This window comes from Sphaeramia orbicularis, unplaced genomic scaffold (assembly GCF_902148855.1).
Source record: "Sphaeramia orbicularis unplaced genomic scaffold, fSphaOr1.1, whole genome shotgun sequence".
NCBI lineage: Eukaryota > Metazoa > Chordata > Actinopteri > Kurtiformes > Apogonidae > Sphaeramia > Sphaeramia orbicularis.
The window spans coordinates 30,019-51,839 of NW_021941606.1; the positions used below are offsets into that span (position 1 = coordinate 30,019).

General features: G+C 40.7%; 1 protein-coding gene across 5 annotated transcripts in view; it reads right to left on the bottom strand.

Annotated features, from left to right (window-relative positions):
* Positions 1 to 943: 943 nt before the first annotated feature.
* cep104 (centrosomal protein 104) overlaps positions 944 to 21,821 on the bottom strand; it is a 75,842-nt gene continuing 54,964 nt past the window's right edge. For 3 of the 5 annotated variants that reach the window (XM_030130215.1, XM_030130216.1, XM_030130214.1), the window contains exons 14-22: positions 21,376 to 21,576; positions 17,505 to 17,591; positions 17,188 to 17,275; positions 14,952 to 15,027; positions 14,739 to 14,847; positions 12,999 to 13,137; positions 11,692 to 11,759; positions 2,791 to 2,878; positions 944 to 1,436 (exon numbers count right to left, since the gene is read on the bottom strand). In XM_030130215.1, coding sequence (XP_029986075.1) covers positions 1,318 to 1,436; positions 2,791 to 2,878; positions 11,692 to 11,759; positions 12,999 to 13,137; positions 14,739 to 14,847; positions 14,952 to 15,027; positions 17,188 to 17,275; positions 17,505 to 17,591; positions 21,376 to 21,576 — 975 coding nt within the window. In that variant the 3' untranslated portion in view covers positions 944 to 1,317. Of the gene's footprint in view, positions 1,437 to 1,513; positions 2,879 to 11,691; positions 11,760 to 12,998; positions 13,138 to 14,738; positions 14,848 to 14,951; positions 15,028 to 17,187; positions 17,276 to 17,504; positions 17,592 to 21,375; positions 21,577 to 21,821 lie in introns of those variants that run through there. The other 2 variants (XM_030130218.1, XM_030130217.1) reach the window with 2 other exon arrangements.

Genomic DNA, 21,821 nt, shown 5'->3' on the forward strand with positions numbered 1-21,821 from the left:
CTGAAAACAGAAGCAGATCACAGTCAACACGTTCTCCATTGACCTACATACTAATGTTTCTGTCAAACACACTGTAGAAATATTACCTCTAATAGTATTACAATTTACAGTAGAAAAGTACTTTACAAACTCATGTTTCACTCGAGATTTAGCTGAGTTTTACTAGAATTTTAAACTCTGTCAGTTTAAGTCTTTTTTAGGGTTACCTTTTACAAAACTCTAAAGTCTTAATGATGACGACCCCCCGTACTGTTCAGTCCTTCACATTCATGTCCATGTTTGGTCCTTTTGTCAGAATGGACAGTCCAATAAAGACCAGGTGTCCTCTGTTTGTTTGTACTCTGTCAGCAGACATGGAGCAGGAAAGAAAGAACAAGTCCAGACTGTTCAGTGTGGAACAGCGCAACAGTGAAGCATCGAACCTTTGGCAAAGTTCGACTTCATTCCCTTAGAAACACGTTTCAGTCACAGATGAAAAAGAATCCTGGACCTGCTCATCCAACTATCAGATATTTCCTCCAGAAACAAAACCAGCCCACCACCACCACCCCACCCTGGTCTGACAGAAGGACAACATAGAATATACATATATATATATATATATATATATATATATATATATATATATATATATATATATATATACATATATATATATATATATATATATATATATATATATATATATATAGGGTCCACAGTGACTGCTTTCCTGGGGCCCACAGTTGGTAGTGCAGTAGCAGTACTCAACTCCTCCATCATGTGAAATACCCAGATGATGAAAACATACAAAGTGTTTTTTGTGACGATCATAAACGACAGAGCAGAACCTTTTCCTATTGTTGTTTAATATAAACTGACATATTGCACAGCCCTACACACTGGTACTCAACATTTTCATCATACTATGAAATACAGAATCTAGTATTTGTGGAACATGGAATATATTAATGAGGAGCCTTTTGCATCATGTGGTCCCATCTGAGCAGGAAGCTCTTGGTGGTCTCAGAGGACGTAGATCTGGACTTCTGGGCAGATCCTCCAGGGCTCCTGGACCTCTGGTATGACCAGGTTCAGGAAACCGAGCATCACAGATGCTTCTGGCTTTCTAAAACCCTCAGTGTGAATGCGTAGCAGGGGAACTCTGAGCTTTTCCTGAAACAATAACTCATCACTGACTGCAAAATTGAAAGCAAAGTTGACGCTTTGGACCCAACCAACCTGTGCTTTGTCCAAACCTAGAACTGTCCAAGCGCCTAAAAGCAGAAGCAGGGTTAGGGTTAGGTCCAGGAGCAGGTTCTGGATGGTTCTGTGGCCTCAGCGCTTCCCTCCAGGTGGTGCCAGGGCCGGGATCCGGCTGCCTCTGCCCGTGGGCCGGGTCTGGGCTCCGACCGACCAGGCCTGCTTCAGCCGGGCCCCCCCGCCGGCCCCCCTGCCTGGACACACATGACCTTTGGCTCAAACAGTGACAACGTGCAGGATCTGTGTGGAAGTGCAGTGTTTGTGTGTGTTTGTGACTACAGCGCTGCATGTGTGCTGATGTGAACACAAACAGGATGTGGCTGAAGACGCTCCTTTAATTCTACACTGCACTATCTGAGGCCGGACTGTGGTCAGCACACAAAGCTACTGTTACTGGTGAAAACAAGAGGAAAAATGTCAAAAATGTGACACCTAGAGCACCAGTAGAAATCCTGACTGTAGTAGAAAGAACAGCATCAGCTCGAACTTCACCTCTGAATAAATGAATGGGACCGATGAGAGCCTCCTGCAGGAGCCCCAGAACTCTAACAGGAGACAAAATGGACATGTTTTTGGGAACTGTCACTATGTTTACACCTAGCTAGAGCTGCAACTGAGGATTATTCTCATCATCTATTAAGTCCTTGAATATTTACAACACTGATCCCACTGCACTGACACTGCATCCAGAACCATGGTTCATCTAGACCAGGATCAGTGTGGAGAACACCACAACACAGTTCCAGACACAAATGTTAGCCAAACCTTTGTCCTTTACACACTGTGTAAACTGAATGTGGACGGATTTCATCCACATTCCTTGAATCTTTTCCTACAGACTGAAATATGCAAATCCCCTCCCGTCTTCCTTTGAGAAACCTTGTTTTGAAATATCCTTTTCTCCCACATTTGTTCTGTGTTTGGATCCTCAGCCCATTTTGACTCCTAAAGCTTCCCTAGACGCTGGTTTTGGACCGTATCATATTTTCACTTCCCAGTTTACATCCCCTGGTTCAAACCACAGCCTTATTTCATTCTTTGAACTTATTATGAATCCTAAATGTACACTTTTCCTGAATATGAGGAATGGATGTATATTTACATGAAATGAAATGAAGCTGACCAGACAGAACATGAAATATGTTGTGTGTACAGTCATATTAATGTTTTCTGGTCTAATTTGTGTTTTTTTTATACTGTTTAAGCTATTTCTTCCTTGCAGTTGTAGTTTACACTTGTTTTCATGCTCACTATCATTATATTTATTTGCATGTAAATGTAGGCAATGATAATCTGAGGCAAAAAAAACATCAAAATGAGGGTTTGTGTAATGTGACATTATTATTATTAAGTTATTCACAGTGTGTTGCAAAAATATCACTGAATATGGGTATGAAGATGCTACACCACAGCACTCTGTTCTGTGAGACAGGAACCCTACTGCAGTAGCTGTGACATGAAGTGTTCCTCACATATGTCCGGTGTGTGCGGCGCTCACATGGAGCGTCGGGGCGGTGGCTGAGCGCCTGGGCCGTATGAATGCTTTACCTTGTGCCGGCTGAGTTCTCTGAGCCGCGGCGGTCCTGCGTGAGTGTTGTTTACAGCCGTCCCTGCCCATGAGGTGAGCCTTCCAGGCCTGGAAAAGGCACAAAGCAGCTCAGTAAGTCCGCCTCTCCCCCCGGTACGCTGTCAATGGTGGCGACTGCGGCTGAGTGTAGGCGCAGTCAGGACCTGGACAGGTGCCCCCCCCCACTAACACTGCACTCATTCATTGGCTCTGCGCTCTGAGCTCTGGCACTCACAGTGTTACTTTCTGAGTGTTTTTTTCTTCACTGAAGCTTAAGGGTGTGTTTGGTGAGAAACTGCTCACATCATTTCTGTGTCTGACCTTACCCACACATACAACACAACGCATTTCAACTGCATAATAATCCAAACTCTAAGGCAGCGCTGTCAAACATTCAGCCCACGGGCCAGAACTGGCCCACCACAACGTTCAAACCAGTCCTTCAGCGCAAAAATGACACTGAAGATATGAACAGTCCAGGGTGTGGAACTGGTCTGAGTTCAGGGCTCACATACAGACCAGTGTCAACTCCAGACCTGAACTGGTCTGAGTTCAGGACTCACATACAGACCAGTGTGAACTCCAGACCTGAACTGGTCTGAGTTCAGGGTTCACATACAGACCAGTGTGAACTCCAGACCTGAACTGGTCTGAGTTCAGGGTTCACATACAGACCAGTGTCAACTCCAGACCTGAACTGGTCTGAGTTCAGGGCTCACATACAGACCAGTGTCAACTCCAGACCTGAACTGGTCTGAGTTCAGGGTTCACATACAGACCAGTGTCAACTCCAGACCTGAACTGGTCTGAGTTCAGGGTTCACATACAGACCAGTGTCAACTCCAGACCTGAACTGGTCTGAGTTCAGGGTTCACATACAGACCAGTGTGAACTCCAGACCTGAACTGGTCTGAGTTCAGGGCTCACATACAGACCAGTGTGAACTCCAGACCTGAACTGGTCTGAGTTCAGGGCTCACATACAGACCAGTGTGAACTCCAGACCTGAACTGGTCTGAGTTCAGGGTTCACATACAGACCAGTGTGAACTCCAGACCTGAACTGGTCTGAGTTCAGGGCTCACATACAGACCAGTGTGAACTCCAGACCTGAACTGGTCTGAGTTCAGGGCTCACATACAGACCAGTGTCAACTCCAGACCTGAACTGGTCTGAGTTCAGGGTTCACATACAGACCAGTGTCAACTCCAGACCTGAACTGGTCTGAGTTCAGGGTTCACATACAGACCAGTGTGAACTCCAGACCTGAACTGGTCTGAGTTCAGGGTTCACATACAGACCAGTGTGAACTCCAGACCTGACTGGTCTGAGTTCAGGGCTCACATACAGACCAGTGTGAACTCCAGACCTGAACTGGTCTGAGTTCAGGACTCACATACAGACCAGTGTGAACTCCAGACCTGAACTGGTCTGAGTTCAGGGTTCACATACAGACCCAGTGTGAACTCCAGACCTGAACTGGTCTGAGTTCAGGGTTCACATACAGACCAGTGTGAACTCCAGACCTGAACTGGTCTGAGTTCAGGGCTCACATACAGACCAGTGTGAACTCCAGACCTGAACTGGTCTGAGTTCAGGGCTCACATACAGACCAGTGTCAACTCCAGACCTGAACTGGTCTGAGTTCAGGGTTCACATACAGACCAGTGTGAACTCCAGACCTGAACTGGTCTGAGTTCAGGGCTCACATACAGACCAGTGTGAACTCCAGACCTGAACTGGTCTGAGTTCAGGACTCACATACAGACCAGTGTGAACTCCAGACCTGAACTGGTCTGAGTTCAGGGTTCACATACAGACCAGTGTGAACTCCAGACCTGAACTGGTCTGAGTTCAGGGTTCACATACAGACCAGTGTGAACTCCAGACCTGAACTGGTCTGAGTTCAGGGCTCACATACAGACCAGTGTCAACTCCAGACCTGAACTGGTCTGAGTTCAGGGCTCACATACAGACCAGTGTGAACTCCAGACCTGAACTGGTCTGAGTTCAGGGCTCACATACAGACCAGTGTGAACTCCAGACCTGAACTGGTCTGAGTTCAGGGCTCACATACAGACCAGTGTGAACTCCAGACCTGAACTGGTCTGAGTTCAGGGCTCACATACAGACCAGTGTGAACTCCAGACCTGAAACTGGTCTGAGTTCAGGGTTCACATACAGACCAGTGTGAACTCCAGACCTGAACTGGTCTGAGTTCAGGGCTCACATACAGACCAGTGTGAACTCCAGACCTGAACTGGTCTGAGTTCAGGGCTCACATACAGACCAGTGTGAACTCCAGACCTGAACTGGTCTGAGTTCAGGGCTCACATACAGACCAGTGTGAACTCCAGACCTGAACTGGTCTGAGTTCAGGGCTCACATACAGACCAGTGTGAACTCCAGACCTGAACTGGTCTGAGTTCAGGGCTCACATACAGACCAGTGTCAACTCCAGACCTGAACTGGTCTGAGTTCAGGGCTCACATACAGACCAGTGTGAACTCCAGACCTGTTCCATCATCAGCAGTCATCGATGTTGTTACAAACAGATGTTCTAACTTTGTTTCCTATATAATTCCCCATGCTGTCAGCAGCTGGAACGTCTCTGCTCCGTGGGCTTTGGCCGTCGGTTTGTGGATATCTACTGCAAAGTGCAGAAATGCGATCTAGAACACATTAAAACGGCATTAAACGGTCGATCACATGATTACGTTGTTTATGAAGGAAATCTGTATGTTTGTGTTTCTTTCGTCACTGCTGCTCTTTTTCGCTGTGTTTACCTCCATCTTGCCGATGATTTGAACAGAATTATGGGAGATTTCTCAAACCCCTCTGTTTGTAGTGTGGTCCTGGAAAATCTCCATATGGAGCGCCAAACAGCCCCTCCCCCTTAGCCCCTCCCCTTCGACTCATTGGGAATTGGGACACCCCCACCCCTTCATGTGAATGCGCAAAACGGAGGGGTAAGAGTAAGGGGGAGGGGCCAAGGGGTGAATTGGGATTGGGCCACAGTATTTCCAACCGGGAATTCCAAGTATTCCAGTTTTTCCCAGTCAGCTGTGGTAGTGAATATACAAACTATACAACAGTCAGCTGTGGTAGTGAATATACAAACTATACAACAGTCAGCTGTGGTAGTGAATATACAAACTATACAACAGTCAGCTGTGGTAGTGAATATACAAACTATACAACAGTCAGCTGTGGTAGTGAATATACAAACTATACAACAGTCAGCTGTGGTAGTGAATATACAAAACTATACAACAGTCAGCTGTGGTAGTGAACGTACAAACTATACAACAGTCAGCTGTGGTAGTGAATATACAAAACTATACAACAGTCAGCTGTGGTAGTGAATATACAAACTATACAACAGTCAGCTGTGGTAGTGAATATACAAACTATACAACAGTCAGCTGTGGTAGTGAATATACAAACTATACAACAGTCAGCTGTGGTAGTGAACGTACAAACTATACAACAGTCAGCTGTGGTAGTGAATATACAAAACTATACAACAGTCAGCTGTGGTAGTGAATATACAAACTATACAACACTCAGCTGTGGTAGTGAATATACAAACTATACAACAGTCAGCTGTGGTAGTGAATATACAAACTATACAACAGTCAGCTGTGGTAGTGAACGTACAAACTATACAACACTCAGCTGTGGTAGTGAATATACAAACTATACAACAGTCAGCTGTGGTAGTGAATATACAAAACTATACAACAGTCAGCTGTGGTAGTGAATATACAAACTATACAACAGTCAGCTGTGGTAGTGAATATACAAACTATACAACAGTCAGCTGTGGTAGTGAATATACAAAACTATACAACAGTCAGCTGTGGTAGTGAATATACAAACTATACAACAGTCAGCTGTGGTAGTGAATATACAAACTATACAACAGTCAGCTGTGGTAGTGAATATACAAAACTATACAACAGTCAGCTGTGGTAGTGAATATACAAACTATACAACAGTCAGCTGTGGTAGTGAATATACAAACTATACAACAGTCAGCTGTGGTAGTGAATATACAAACTATACAACAGTCAGCTGTGGTAGTGAATATACAAACTATACAGCAGTCAGCTGTGGTAGTGAACGTACAAACTATACAACAGTCAGCTGTGGTAGTGAATATACAAACTATACAACAGTCAGCTGTGGTAGTGAACGTACAAACTATACAACAGTCAGCTGTGGTAGTGAATATACAAAACTATACAACAGTCAGCTGTGGTAGTGAATATACAAACTATACAACAGTCAGCTGTGGTAGTGAATATACAAAACTATACAACAGTCAGCTGTGGTAGTGAATATACAAAACTATACAACAGTCAGCTGTGGTAGTGAACGTACAAACTATACAACAGTCAGCTGTGGTAGTGAATATACAAACTATACAACAGTCAGCTGTGGTAGTGAATATACAAACTATACAACAGTCAGCTGTGGTAGTGAATATACAAACTATACAACAGTCAGCTGTGGTAGTGAATATACAAACTATACAACAGTCAGCTGTGGTAGTGAATATACAAACTATACAACAGTCAGCTGTGGTAGTGAATATACAAACTATACAACAGTCAGCTGTGGTAGTGAATATACAAACTATACAACAGTCAGCTGTGGTAGTGAATATACAAACTATACAACAGTCAGCTGTGTAGTGAACGTACAAACTATACAACAGTCAGCTGTGGTAGTGAATATACAAACTATACAACAGTCAGCTGTGGTAGTGAATATACAAACTATACAACAGTCAGCTGTGGTAGTGAATATACAAACTATACAACAGTCAGCTGTGGTAGTGAATATACAAACTATACAACAGTCAGCTGTGGTAGTGAATATACAAACTATACAACACAAACAGACCATGAGCCTCTGGGTTTAGTTTCCTGAACACAAACTGCCCTGTGGAAACTTTCAAACCGTCCTCACCCAGACTTATTAACTTATTAACAAAGCTCTTCTGCTTTTTCCGTCATGTGTGTGTGTGATCCATTCGAATAGGGCTGGTTTCACCATGTTCACATGCTTTCCATTATTTTTATTGAAGAGTTAATGGTTTCTAAGGTAATGCAGAACCAGGTACAGGTATGAAAACACACAAACTGGACACACACTGCTTGGTTACGAAGAATGCATTGGTTAAAGGTTCAGTGTGTAATCTTTAGTGGCATCTAGAGGTGAAGTTAGAAACTGCAGTCAAACATAGTAGGCGGCAGTGATGCACTTTAAGGCTGGATGCCTCCTGCAATAAAATTATAGAATAAAAGATTACAAAAATAACTTATAATAAACGAGCCAGTCAGTTAAACCCTGTGTTGGACATTGAGCTCATTTTTAATCCATCCACCTTCTGCCTCAGTCTTCACATCCTAAGTACAACATGGAACACCTGCTGTGACATCACTGAATGGGGCGTGGCAATAAGCATCCCATACTTTGAGTGAAGTAACTACTCATATTCCGGCTTCGTTTGCTTTTTCACACATAACCTTCTGTCTATTATTTATTTAATTTGGTAAGAGGTGAAATCTCTATTTATGCGAAGCAGTTGTTATTGTTCTCTTTACATGTAAACTGTAAATTCAATATGAACTAATGCATAAATGCATCATTTGTATTCCGTCACATACTCACAAGCAGTTACTTATCTAAGCAGTTCTCTCAGCTTGAAAATCCTTAAATATCTTATCGACGTCCAATGCAAAGAGCTCCTCCTGTTTGATACACCCCAAAAATATCATGGAGGCTCTTTTCACCGTCTGTTTGTCTTCCAATTAGAGAACATAGTGCAGAGTTTCATTTCCAAAGTGCTGTGGCTAACTGGGACAGGCCCTGATTAGGCTAGCATGAGAGAGAAAGAGGAAGAGTGGCTCCCTGAAAGACGAGCTGCATGATTCATGAGACGACAGAAACCAGAACAGCAGAGAACGAAAGAGAACACTGTTAGTGGGGGAGGACAACCTTGAACATGCTATATCAAGGATTAGTAATGGATGAACACCTTTCTGGGCCAAATGTAGCATTACCTCTTGTCACTATGGTTATATGTCAGTCCTTTAGTTACATTCTGTCCAGAATGATTTTTAGCAGCTTATAGTTTTTTGTTGGGCACAACAGCAGACTGTGAAATGGTACAGCACATGGTCAATGTAAACTGAAGGAGAGGAGGAGGTGTCCCAAAGTTCCATGAATGCATTTTTTTTGGTTTATGAACTACAAATTCCACTGATGAAGTGTTACCCAAATGAATCTTTTAAGCCTGAAAGAATGTTTGCTGACCAGGTATGAGCTGAATGTACTACCTCCCATCACCGCTGGTGTGTGGGCTGCTGTTTACTAGTTTATACACTGGTATTTTGTTCATAAGGACATGTTCTGGTATCTTATATGTTTTGCCCACTTTGCATTTATTTAAAAAATCGAAGTGGCTACTGACACAGAGCCAATCAGCGCCCTCGTTATATCATGTCTAGACTGGTAACTTACATCCCAAAAAAGTAGGCAATCAGACAGTGAACAGGTCAGCCTGAGACAGCGCACATTTAACTCCCTCGGTAACGTATCGGGCTGCAAGGTGGAAGACTCAGGTTCCCGGTCAGAGTAGCATTTGTTTTTTGTTTTATTTTTTCCTAAAGATTTTCAGACATGGGGGGGGGGTGTGTGTGAATTGTATTAATAGCGACATGATTTACTCAACTGGAAAGGTGTTCCATTAAAGCAACAAATACTTATGATCATAACAACAAACATTTGTAAATCAGATGTTTAGGTGATCAGTTGGCTGTTACATTCACTTCTGTATGTAATGCATAATTTTTCAGACCTTCTTAGTTTGCCTTAAATTGAACATCTTGCCCTCTTTGTAGACTGAAAAGCTTGATATATTTGATGTATAACTATAGTGTGTTTAACACATTTCAAGCAATAGAATCTACAAAGTGGACAAGAATGTTCTTTTAGATTTGAAAAGTCCAACCTAATGATTTGACTGTCTTTTCCACCATGATATTCAAATGAGTTCAGGTCAAAGGTCATGTTTGGTCATTCTATGGAGCTGGAGACGTATTAAAGGCACTATTTAAGTATAATATACATGAATGATATAGAAGTGGATCAAACTGCATAAGACCTTTGATGTGATTTTAGTAAATATTGCTGATGCAAGGTGATGTCAAATGGGGCTGAGTTCAGCATCTGGAGGTTTAGAGAGTTGGAGAAGATTAATATATAGCATCAGAAGATGGATCCTTCTAGGAATCAAACATTCAACTATTTCTGAGTAAGTCTATGAAAGTGGGACAGGTAGATACAGAAAGAAGACAAACCCTTAAAAAATGTTATGTTGAATGCCACCAAGTTATTTAAAACTACTTAATATATGTTAACATATGCAGTTTTAAAATGTGATTTACATTTTACTCTTCCGATAAACATTCTAAGTAGCAGGCTATCTGGGAGACCACATAATCTAAAAGTGAATTAATGCTAACTGTAACTAGGTTATGGTAATTGGCCATGTTTTGTAATTAAATACTGATTAACTTCATGAAACATAACAGAATTCTCTGATGGTGTAGCCTCTTAACTACAATGACAGCAGAGCTATCTGTAGCAAAAAAAAAAAAAAAAGTCTATTTTACTACATAAACAAAGGCATGTTAATCAAAAACAAAAATATCAGCCCAAAAATTGTATGTTACCCATAGCCGTTTTGTTGTTCTTGAGTCAAAAGGGAACATATTTTGGTAAGATGGTGGAGCTTGGAAGAGCAATGGGAAAAATGCTGTGTTAGTTAAAACTGTTGTAATAGTTTCATGGAATGTGTAAACATGCGAAGTAGCCTGTCTAATCAGACGTCTGGCTAATCCGATGTAGAGTGCATGCTAATAATTGTTAATGTAGCTAAGTGACCTGTTGCAATAAGTAGTGGGAAACTCAAAATCAGAATGTGAAGATGTTGTCGTGTTACTTGTTTGTTAAGAGAGAAAAGCTTTTACTCATTATGCAGAAGCTATGGAAGTTCAGTTTAGTGGAGGAAGTAGCTGTCAATCAAATCCGACTTGGTCAACATGGATGTCTCACAACTGTCACTCAATGCAACCACGCCCCTTAATTTTGAACAAAATTATAGCTGAATACAGGCGAGTTATATGAAAGTACACTCCTCAAAACTGTCCTGAACAGGGACATTACCTCTGGAGATCCGAACGTCCTTTTGACCTAAGCTCTGAAGACATCTACTGGGCATTTTAGCATGGAGGAGTCCGTTTTGGAGCTCCGACTGTTATTAACCTACGGCTTTTGCCAGTTCAGCGCTGACTTTATTTGGAGGATACTGCGTGATAAAACTGATAGTACATAATCCAGTAAAATTCTAAATGTAAACTGACACCTATCGTGCATGGTGGTGTTAATCCTGCTGCATGAAGCTTGTCTACAAACAACCAATTGGGACATTTCCTCTACTTTCAACTATTTTTTCTTTAAACGGAAGGGAATCTTTGGAATGTGATTGCAAATGTGATTTCTTGTCTTGACAAATGAGGGAGCCCTTTAGGAACAAAGGCCCCTTTTCTTTTGAAGTCGTTAAAGGCCAACAATAGCAGTGTTTTACCTCCACACCTGTTTACTGCCCCAGCCTAATATTAGATTCTTTCTGGTTTCTGTGGTGACACAGATGATGTAAGACAAGTTCTATGAACACCTTAAAAGATAATGAAATTAGCATCACAGTGGAACAGATGGGTTTTTATTTTTGTTGCTTATGCGACAATTTGTTAATTTTGTCGCATCACAGGATCAGATTGATAAGACATTCCTAGCTGCTGAATCTCACCTCCTCTCCAGGCATGAAGTTGTTGTGGCACAAAGGACAGTGGTTGAAGGCTTTACCTGAGCTGGAGGCTGCAATAGACAGAAACATGACACTTTTAAGCCTGTTACACAATTTCAGAAAAAGGTCTCCTCAAGTCCTGCGGAGCAAAAGATACAATCATCCCACTGACAGCTGAAAACATTACAGTAACCTCTGGAGAACAAGAAACACCATTTATGGTGTAGATTTTAAATGTGGCAGAGTAGATTTAAACCAACAGAGATGATGAAGGGGTGACGTCAAGTTTATGCCCACACTAAAGACCTTCCTGTGTCAATAATTTATGCTGACATATGGTCGTTAACGGACACTTAAGATGTACGTTGTCAACCAATTTTCCAAATTTACCAGTTTAGAAAACGGAAAGCAGTTGTTGTAATACATTGTGTAAAGTGCTGCTAATATACTAACCCAACAGAATATGAATATTCTGCTATTTAGAATTTTAAAAATGGATAGAGCACTCAGCTGCACTGGGTACTAGAAGCAGGGGTACTTTAAGGACAAAGTGTGGAACAATCACTGTTAAAACCAGGAAGGAAATAAAAAAAAAAAACAGAGAAGTAGTATGTTTTTTTCCAAGCTGAGGTTGATGAATAACCCTTTGAGGAAGTGTGTCTTTTGCACATGGATGTAATGGTTCATCCAAGTGAGGAAGTGTTTGGAGTTTCTGTGACAGAATGCAATTAAATGATCTAAACTGGTCTGAGCTTTTGGGAGTGTTGAGGAAATAGTAACATGTAAAAAACGTGCAAGTTGTTTGGTTGCTTTGGAAATTCCCTCACCCCACTAACAGCTCAAAGGCAACATTTTCAAATCCTTGTTGGGTTCTCATATGGGATGTCAGCATAATTAAAAAAAACAAAACAAAACTTGACCTCTGAAGCAACAATCACAGAAAAAGTTAATACATTTTAAGTGTGCACACTGATATGTTGAACTGGCAGATTATTCACAAAGTGAGAAACTTTTGCACTCAGTTTACCGATCAAACGATCACTAGATTAAGTTATAATGGATGACATCACACTGAATGGATGGATTTTGCTTTCAGAGGTTGTGATTAATATATGGGCCTAAAAGTTTTTTTAACAATGAAAATGTGTTTGGGGTTAAGTCATATAAAAGGGACTACTATAAATAACACTGATCCAGTAAACGACATTGGGACTGTATATTTGGGATTGTATAATTATATAAAAAGTGCTATATACAGTTGAGTTACAGTCGAGTGTACTTTGTAATTGAAGGGTGAGGGTGAAACTCACGGTTGCAGGCTGGACTTCGCACATGGAGGCTCAACTCCTCAGTGGGCACTGCCTCTGAGCACTGTGGGCACCGGCTGAACTTGGGCCTGCTCTCACATTCGCTCAGTAAGTGTTCAGTAAAGCCGGCTATTTCCACCACCTGAAAAACACAGTTTGGTTTCCTGAGGGGAGTTTCAAAAGCCAGTAGACTCTGAGAGAGAAGATCAGAGAAGGTCAGCTGTTCTGTCATCTGTGATCTCTGGAGTTCCTCAGATATCTGTGTTGGGCCCTGTCCTATTTTGTAACGTCCAAGCAGAAGCAGATTTGTCCAGTGGCTGCTTTGTCCATCTGTCCCTCTATCTGTCCACATTGTGTTTAAAACTGTGAAATCTTAGGAACAACTTGACAGACTGTCTTGAAATTAGACACAAACAATTATTTGGGCTGTAAATGTTACACAAATTACCAAAAAAAAAAAAAAAAAAATCCCACAAATATGTAATATTTGATGAACTCAATAGACACAGTGGTGCAGTGGATAGGGTTAGGGTTAGGGTTAGGGCCAGGGCCAGGGCCAGGGCCAGGGCCAGGGCCAGGGCCAGGGCCAGGGCCAGGTGGTGCAGTGGATAGCACTGGTGCCTCACAGACAGAAGGTCCTGGGTTCCATTCCAACACCAGTCTATGGGGGTGGGGCCTTTCTGTGTGGGGGTGGGGCCTTTCTGTGTGGAGTTTACATGTTCTCCTCATGTCTGCGTGGGTTCTCTCTGGTCCTCTGGCTCCTCCCACCATCCAAACACATGCTCTGATAGGTTCATGGGTTCATCTAAATCCCCCATAGGTGTGAATGTGACAGTGTGTTTGTCTGTATATGTTCAGTCTGTGATGAACTGGTCACATGTCCAGGGTGAACCCCGCCTTCACCCATAAGTAGCTGGGATAGGCTCCGCCCCCATGACCCCAGTGAGGATAAAGTGGGTTCAGAAAATGAATGAATGAATGAATAGATTTTGGTGACTAAAGGTCAAAGGTGAAGGTTTCTGTGATTTCAGAGAATGTATTTTTGGCCATGGTTCAAGGTTGTAGATATAGTATATAAGGTAGGAAGGTTGTAGATACAGTATATAAGGTAAGAAGGTTGTAGATATAGTATATAAGGTAAGAAGGTTGTAGATACAGTATATAAGGTAAGAAGGTTGTAGATACAGTATATAAGGTAAGAAGGTTGTAGATATAGTATATAAGGTAAGAAGGTTGTAGATACAGTATATAAGGTAAGAAGGTTGTAGATATAGTATATAAGGTAAGAAGGTTGTAGATATAGTATATAAGGTAAGAAGGTTGTAGATATAGTATATAAGGTAAGAAGGTTGTAGATATAGTATATAAGGTAAGTGGATGCATGAGACCAAATGACAGATTCTTGTTTTGAATAAAAAATTATGAACAAAGAGTCAAAGAGTGATACAATTTCTTTGTAGAGGACTTATATAGGATAAGAATCAGCCTGTCTTTCTATACTGAATTTAATGTCAGAATATATTGATGTAAAGAACTTATTTACAAAATGGTGGACAAAAGGAAAGGCTGGTGAAAGCATTAAAAACATAACTGACTAAACAGTAACAGCCCAAGGCTGAACAAAGGCACTACAATCAGACTGACTGGAATAATAGAATACACTACGGTGCATGTCTAACCACTCTGTCTTCAGAATCAAGAACATACACATTCTACCATCTCTTTAAAAATCTAACATTGCACCTGTTTACAGTCTTCGCAACGTTGCAGCATAGGACAATGTTTCCAGTAGTGAAGGTCCAACCCATCTTCTGTGAATGACTTGTCCCTTTTGCCACAGAAGAGGCAAAGACTGAAACACAGAAGAAAGATCAGATGACAGATCAGAACCTACCAACACCCTCACATTGTTTTTTCCTGTATTATTTTAGTCATTTTGAGCAGTTCTTCACATACTTGTCCAGATAGTCGGCAACTGACCGCTGGACATCAACTGTGGAAGCTGTCTTGTTCTGGGGGACTTTAGTGATAGCTGGAAATATAAAGAAAATTTCCTGTTAGCAACACTTTTACAGATAAATAAATGACATCCAACACTCTTAAGCAAATGCAACTGACTTTAAAAATTCTGTCTTTCAAACAAAAATGTCACTGTATGCAGATGACATTTCACAAACTCTTCTAGAACATTATTAACCTTTTAAACAGTGTTCATAAAAATAAATTAGAAATTAAATTAAGTTTTAGCCATAAAATGATCTTATGTCTGAACTGATTGGCCAGTTAATGTCATAGGTATTTGCTTGTAGAAGCTTTCGAGGATCTTTGAAAAATAAATTCTAATAATAAATTAAGGACAAATCACATTTTACAAACATGTAAAGGTAAAACAACCAGGAGTATATCCCAACTTAACTGTTCTTTAACAATACTGATGCAGATTTCTAGAACAACATCTATGTTAATTATTGTAGATATAGAAGAGTAAACAAATATTTTTCAACATATGTTGGTTGGTTCGTTGAAGTGGGATGTAGGTTTACGTCCACATAATATTTCATAATATATTTATTTAAATAAAAATACCTTTTGCAGTGTTTACACTCTACATTCACATTACTCCAGTGTTTTACTTTGGAGACTCTGGGGCTGCACTGTCGTATTTCACAAATGATGATCCAGACACCCAGAGTTTTTTTCAGAACCGTCATATCTTTCCCTGATTGGTTGAGCACCTATCCTGTACCAGTACCAAACCAAACCTTTGTCTGTGACCAACCTTCATTGGAACAGATACTGAATCACTGCTGATTGTGCCTTTGTCTCTATGGCAGCTATTACAGTGGTTACATTCTGACTTTTATCATGATACTGATGACTACATTAACACCAGGTGCCATCCCCTTGTGGACTTGCAGACTATTGTCACCAGTTCACCTCAGTATTCCACTGTTTTTGTACAGAGGTGATGCTCAACACTCTTTCTTAGTGTACGTATATGACCTGTTTACCTCTGATCCCTGATGCTCATGGATCCATTTCAACACCTTAACATTCTACTGATTCTTGGATCATTTTTGTTTATCTGAATTGTTGACTAGAATATCAATAGAAGCATCAATACAATAATCAATACCTGAGAATGGAAAATTTGTTTAATTACTTTATTGGCACTTATGCCTACTGTCACTAATTTGCATCATAGTTATTGTAGGTGCTATAATCAAACTAACAATCTCCACTTAATTTAGAATCTGCATCACAGCAAATACACAAATATTTTTCATCTATTATTGTTAACAACCTTGGGCAGTAAAAGTTTATTCAAGTATTTGTGATCATTCTTGTGTCTTGCAGCATTACCAGTGATATGTAGGGTATGTGGTATCTGTTTCAGGCATGTTAGAGTTTTTTCAGATTACTTCTGAAACTTGGTGAAAATGCTAGAGCTGACGGAGAGCATTTCCAGTTTTAAGAAAAGTATTTACAAATGTAGTAGTGAGGATGTAGCCTTTGTTTATTAAGTGAGATCTACATTTTTTGAATGCATTTTGGTGAATAAAAGTAATAAAGAAATAAAAGAAAATAACAACTGACATCAGACTAGTAGAGTGGATCATTTTGTCAGCATTGTTTTGAATTGGCAGAGCTGTAGATCTGAGACTAGAACTACCATAAAATATTTTTGAAAAGTAACCCCCCCCCCCCCCCCCCCTCCAAAAAACCAAACCAACCCAAAAACAAAAAAACAAAACAAAACATATTTCACCCTTTAAATAATATCAAATTCATCATGTAAAAGCCTTTAGATGGAGCTCTGTGTAACCAGCATGGACAATGAAGTACTATACCCTGTGCTGAAGGAGTTAAAGCCTTTAAAATGCTGTTGCTGGGCAACTGCCAACAAAAGTAGATACCAAAAGGCTGTTTGTCCTCTCTGTTTCAGGGTTTTCTGCATTTCAATGCCACACTGATGAAACAAGCTGAGAAGGACAACAGTGATTTACTTCCATGGGCTGTTTTTATACCACAGCTCATGTCCTTTCCAGTACTCCTCAGCATTTTCCACTTGTTAAAGTTACTCCAGTCAAGAATTTCCCTCATATGTGAATTCGATCGTATGCAAAGTATGAAGTTACGTCCAGTGTTTTTATTCGCTGGGCTTCTTGACTGTTTGATCAGGGGTACATACTTGCCCTACCAGCCTTCAGAGGGTCTTTCTCCACTTTGGAAGCTTCTTTCCTGGGGGTTTGTTCTTTGGTGCTGTCATTACCCTTTTCCTTTACAGAGAAATAGATGAAGAAGATAGAGAGCAGTGCAGTTTGAAAAACAAAAGAAAAAAGCAGAGGAATCTATTTTATAGAGCCTTGAAGAGCAATAATATATACAATACAATATATAACAATGTTATGAAAAACTGATTTTGTAAACAAAAAGAAGACAAGCTCTCTAAATAAGCAGGTTTTGTCAGAGCTGATGTAACCCCAGTGTGATGACAGTTCCACCTACTGAGATCTCCTTCAGAGCAGCCAGCTGTTCTTGCAGACAGTGGATCTCCTCCTTCTCCTTTTGTCCATCCTGTAGGCCACCTCCTTTCTTCAAAGGTGAAAGTGCACCATGCCATTAGTCATATACACATGCATTTCCTTCTTAAATCACAACCTCTTTTTGTTTCCTTTTTGTTTATTGGACTGCTTATGTTTTATTCTTATTCATACCCTTCCATCAGTCAGTGTATTTTAATTAGGTTTTCCCTCATACAGCTAATTGTGTTTGGCAACACAGTTTAGTAAATTAGAAATTTAGTCAGTTAGAACCAGTAAATTAAGACCTCCAGTTTCAGGCTGTAAATCCACTATGTACATCCTGCAGCTGAGTGTTTCTCAATTAAATCAATAGCAAATTTCAATTAGCAGATCTGCTACTTCAATGATTACCTGTTGTAACAGTAAACACACACTGTGTGACAGAAATTTAGTCATTCAGAGCATTTCACTAAGTTGGAGCTGAAAAAAAAAGTTTACAGTTTCATTCACATTATGCTAAGTGGTGCATACAACTAATGATGTCATGTCATTTTATTGTAACTGTGACAAGTAATGTTAAACGCTAAAGTTAACTTCATATAGAGCATATGACCTCATTGACAGGTAACCAAATCCACCGTACTGTCACAGTAAATAAATGATTACACCCTTCCCCCAACCATGAACAGACTGAATCCAGGATATGCATGTGTGAAGTTGGCTTTTATTTTTTTTTCATTTCAACAGAATCCAGATAACTACTGAACTGGATCTCAAACTCAAAGCAATCCTTCAAAAAATGTCCAAGTAAATATCAATCTAGCCATAAACAAAATCTAGCTGTCACGGCTTTTTATCTTTTGAACAACTAAATTCCCTCAAAGTCAATATTTTCAGTTCAGCAGTCTAATATTTGCCATTGACCACTATTTGACATCAGCTTCAGGCAATTTCAGTAATATCTGAAATGCCTTATTGGTGCTTAATTATGTGGCCAAATTTACAAATTAGCCTATGTCTATTTTTAACATCACTGAAAAAAGCCAAGCCAAGAACGATACAACACAAGCTAAGGTGATTTTAAAGACTTAAGTCTATAAATACTGAACACTGCAGGCTTTAACCCAAAGATCAAGTCAGAAATCTTGGCACCCTAACAGGCTCCACCAAAACAGGCTTTTTGCAACTTAAAAATACTGGCAGAATCTAGGGTGTCCCAAACAGAGCAAGAGAAGCTCACTGAGGCATTCACCTCTGAATCTACTACTGCAAAGATCACTTAAATGGGCTTTCCAAACATTGTGTAAAAAAACACTAACACTATGTTCAGACTCCAGGCAAATGTGGCCCCAGTATGTGACCTGTATCCAATCTGTTAACGACAGTCTGAACAGCACTAATCCCATTTTTTCAAATCCAACAAAGACCACTCAAATATGTGGTCCTAAATCCGATACGTATCTCATATTTTGCGATGCAACAACAGTTTAGGTGGCCAGGTCGCATTTATCTGACCTTTACATCATTGAAATGCGACAAATGTCACAATTCTGCGTCCCAGGAGGAGGAGCGGTTGAAAAAACATATCTGCTTCTGTAAACACAGTATGTGTCTGCGTGGTCACGTATTAGGTCAGGACCTCTTTTGCGCATGTGGGTCACTTCAGTTCATGCTAAAACTGATAGAATTTGCAATTAAACTGTAATATGAATGAGCGCACAAAAAAAAAAAAAAATCGGATTTCACCAAAAAATCCAAATTGTGCATTTAGACCTGCTGTCTGAATGTAGCCTAATTCAGTCCCAGGTAAAAAGAAACAGGGTCACATTCACTCCATTTGTAAAATTTGAAGCCTGGCTTCCAGTTAGTAACAGAATAGACTGGAGTGTGGTGCTATTAGTTTATATATCACTGTTAAGTCAGGTCAGCTAGTCAACTTCAAACTTCACATGTTGAAGCTGCATTTATCTGTTCAACTGCAAACAGCTGAAATAAACTGCCAGTAGAGCTCAGACTTTTCCCAAATGTTGACATGTTTAAATCCAGGGTGTTTCATGTGCAACTTGTTCAAATGATTTTCTTATTGCACTGCAAGTCTCGTACAAGTCTGTTCACAATTTACTATTTAATTGTATTTATTTAATAAAATGTATTAAATGGACTTGAATTATTTAAGTACTTTGTTCTTATTCTCCTCTCAATATCCCACTCATCTATGCAAAGCACTGAGAACTGCCTTTATACATGAAATGCCTCATACAAACTTGCTTTGCTTTGCCTACACTCATTCTGAAATGTTGCAGATCTTATTGCTTTGCAGACTCCTAACTGTGGCGTGGTCAGGTTGGCAGCAGCTTACCCAAATGACAGCATTGTGAGACATTACAGCTGAGCCCTACTATAACATCATGTCTAATGAAAAGCCTAAATCTTTAATAGTGCCAAAAAGACAAGCAGAATTGCCAGCATCTTGCTTTTGACACTGCACCCTGTCTGCGTTCAGGTGTGAACCGGTTTGTTTGCCGGCTGCATTAGATCATATTCATAGCAGTGCAATGCAAGAATGCTACTGGTTTTCATACAAAAAGACAAGGCCTGCCCTGAAAAAAGTGGAATTTCAAGAAATTAAGAAAGGCATTTAGAGTGCCAAGTCAAACTACACCTTCTCTTGGTGTTACTGTCAGTTAAAAAAACAAAACAAAACAAAAAACATCTCCTGTGCATGTGGTATGGCACACAAACACTAACTATCTAACTATTGTCAGTTTGTAACAGAGCCCCCATCCCCATCTGTCATGTTGGTTTGGCCTTCTACCTACCAGCTGCTCCTCACTCACAACACAGTGACCACACCCATGTCCAGGCGCACTGAACATACCCACAGAAAGTCAAAGATATTCTTCATTTAAACAATTAAATAGTTATCTTTCAAAGGATTTTAGTTAGTTAGATTAGTTTTATTTCGAGCACATAGAATCATCAGATAACAAAGAACCGTACAACATCCATCCATCCATTCTCTTCCGCTTATCCGGGGCCGGGTCGCGGGGGTAACAGTCTAAGCAGGGATGCCCAGACTTCCCTCTCCTCAGACTCCTCCTCCAGCTCTTCCGGGGGGATCCCGAGGCGTTCCCAGGCCAGCCGAGAGACATAGTCTCTCCAACGTGTCCTGGGTCTTCCCCGAGGTCTCCTCCCAGTGGGACATGCCCGGAACACCTCCCCAGGGAGGCGTCCAGGAGGCATCCGAAACAGATGCCCGAGCCACCTCAGCTGGCCCCTCTCGACCGTACAACATGGTCAAACAAAATTTTTCAGCACTCGAAAAGGAGTGGGAAGAAGTATAACTTATAAACTCCCACCCCCTTTTTACAAACTAATAATTAAATCAATTCCACTTCCTTTGCTTTGTTAACCCACTTTTTTTCTGTATATTTTTCCAGTAACACAAAACATTCATACAAACCATTTTTAAATGTGTGTTTGGAATGTGATTTAGTGTTTGATTTGGGGGGATTAGGGGGATCTACGATGAGTAAAATATTCATAATTAAGTTTGAAGTATATAACAAACCTGACATTATGTTTGATGTGCTCATTCTAAGCTGTTTTCATAACATTTATATTTGCACAGGGAAATATGTCTTTAATAGCCCAGCACAGACTTGATCTGGTGTTATGATGCATTCATGTCACCTATGTCTGAGTGTGGACCAGAGCCAATGTCCCCTGAACAAAAAAAAAACCAGGACAGCTACTATAGAGGAGGGGTCAGCTGTCAGTAAACACTACACAAAGAACCTTGAATGAAACAATGAGACATTTTTGCAACAGTGGAAAAAAAATAAGTTTCTCACCTGAGTCTCTACCAACATCCCATCGATCTTGGCAAAGCCATCAAAGAGGGTTTTGTACAGGAAATTCTTTCGAGCTGCAGCATCTTTGGGTGGAAGGTAGGCCAGAACAGAACTCTGATGCTGCCGGTACATGGATAAGATGATTCGCACTGCCACCTTTCGAACAGCTGAGGCACTGTGCTCCAATGCTGCGATACAGAACTGACAGAAGCACAAGGGTCTTATGTTAGCATGTGTGCACGTATTCTGCAAACACCGATTATTAGGCAGTTCTTATGTTAGCATGTGTGCACGTATTCTGCAAACACCGATTATTAGGCAGTTCTTATGTTAGCATGTGTGCACGTATTCTGCAAACACCGATTATTAGGCAGTTCTTATGTTAGCATGTGTGCACGTATTCTGCAAACACCGATTATTAGGCAGTTCTTATGTTAGCATGTGTG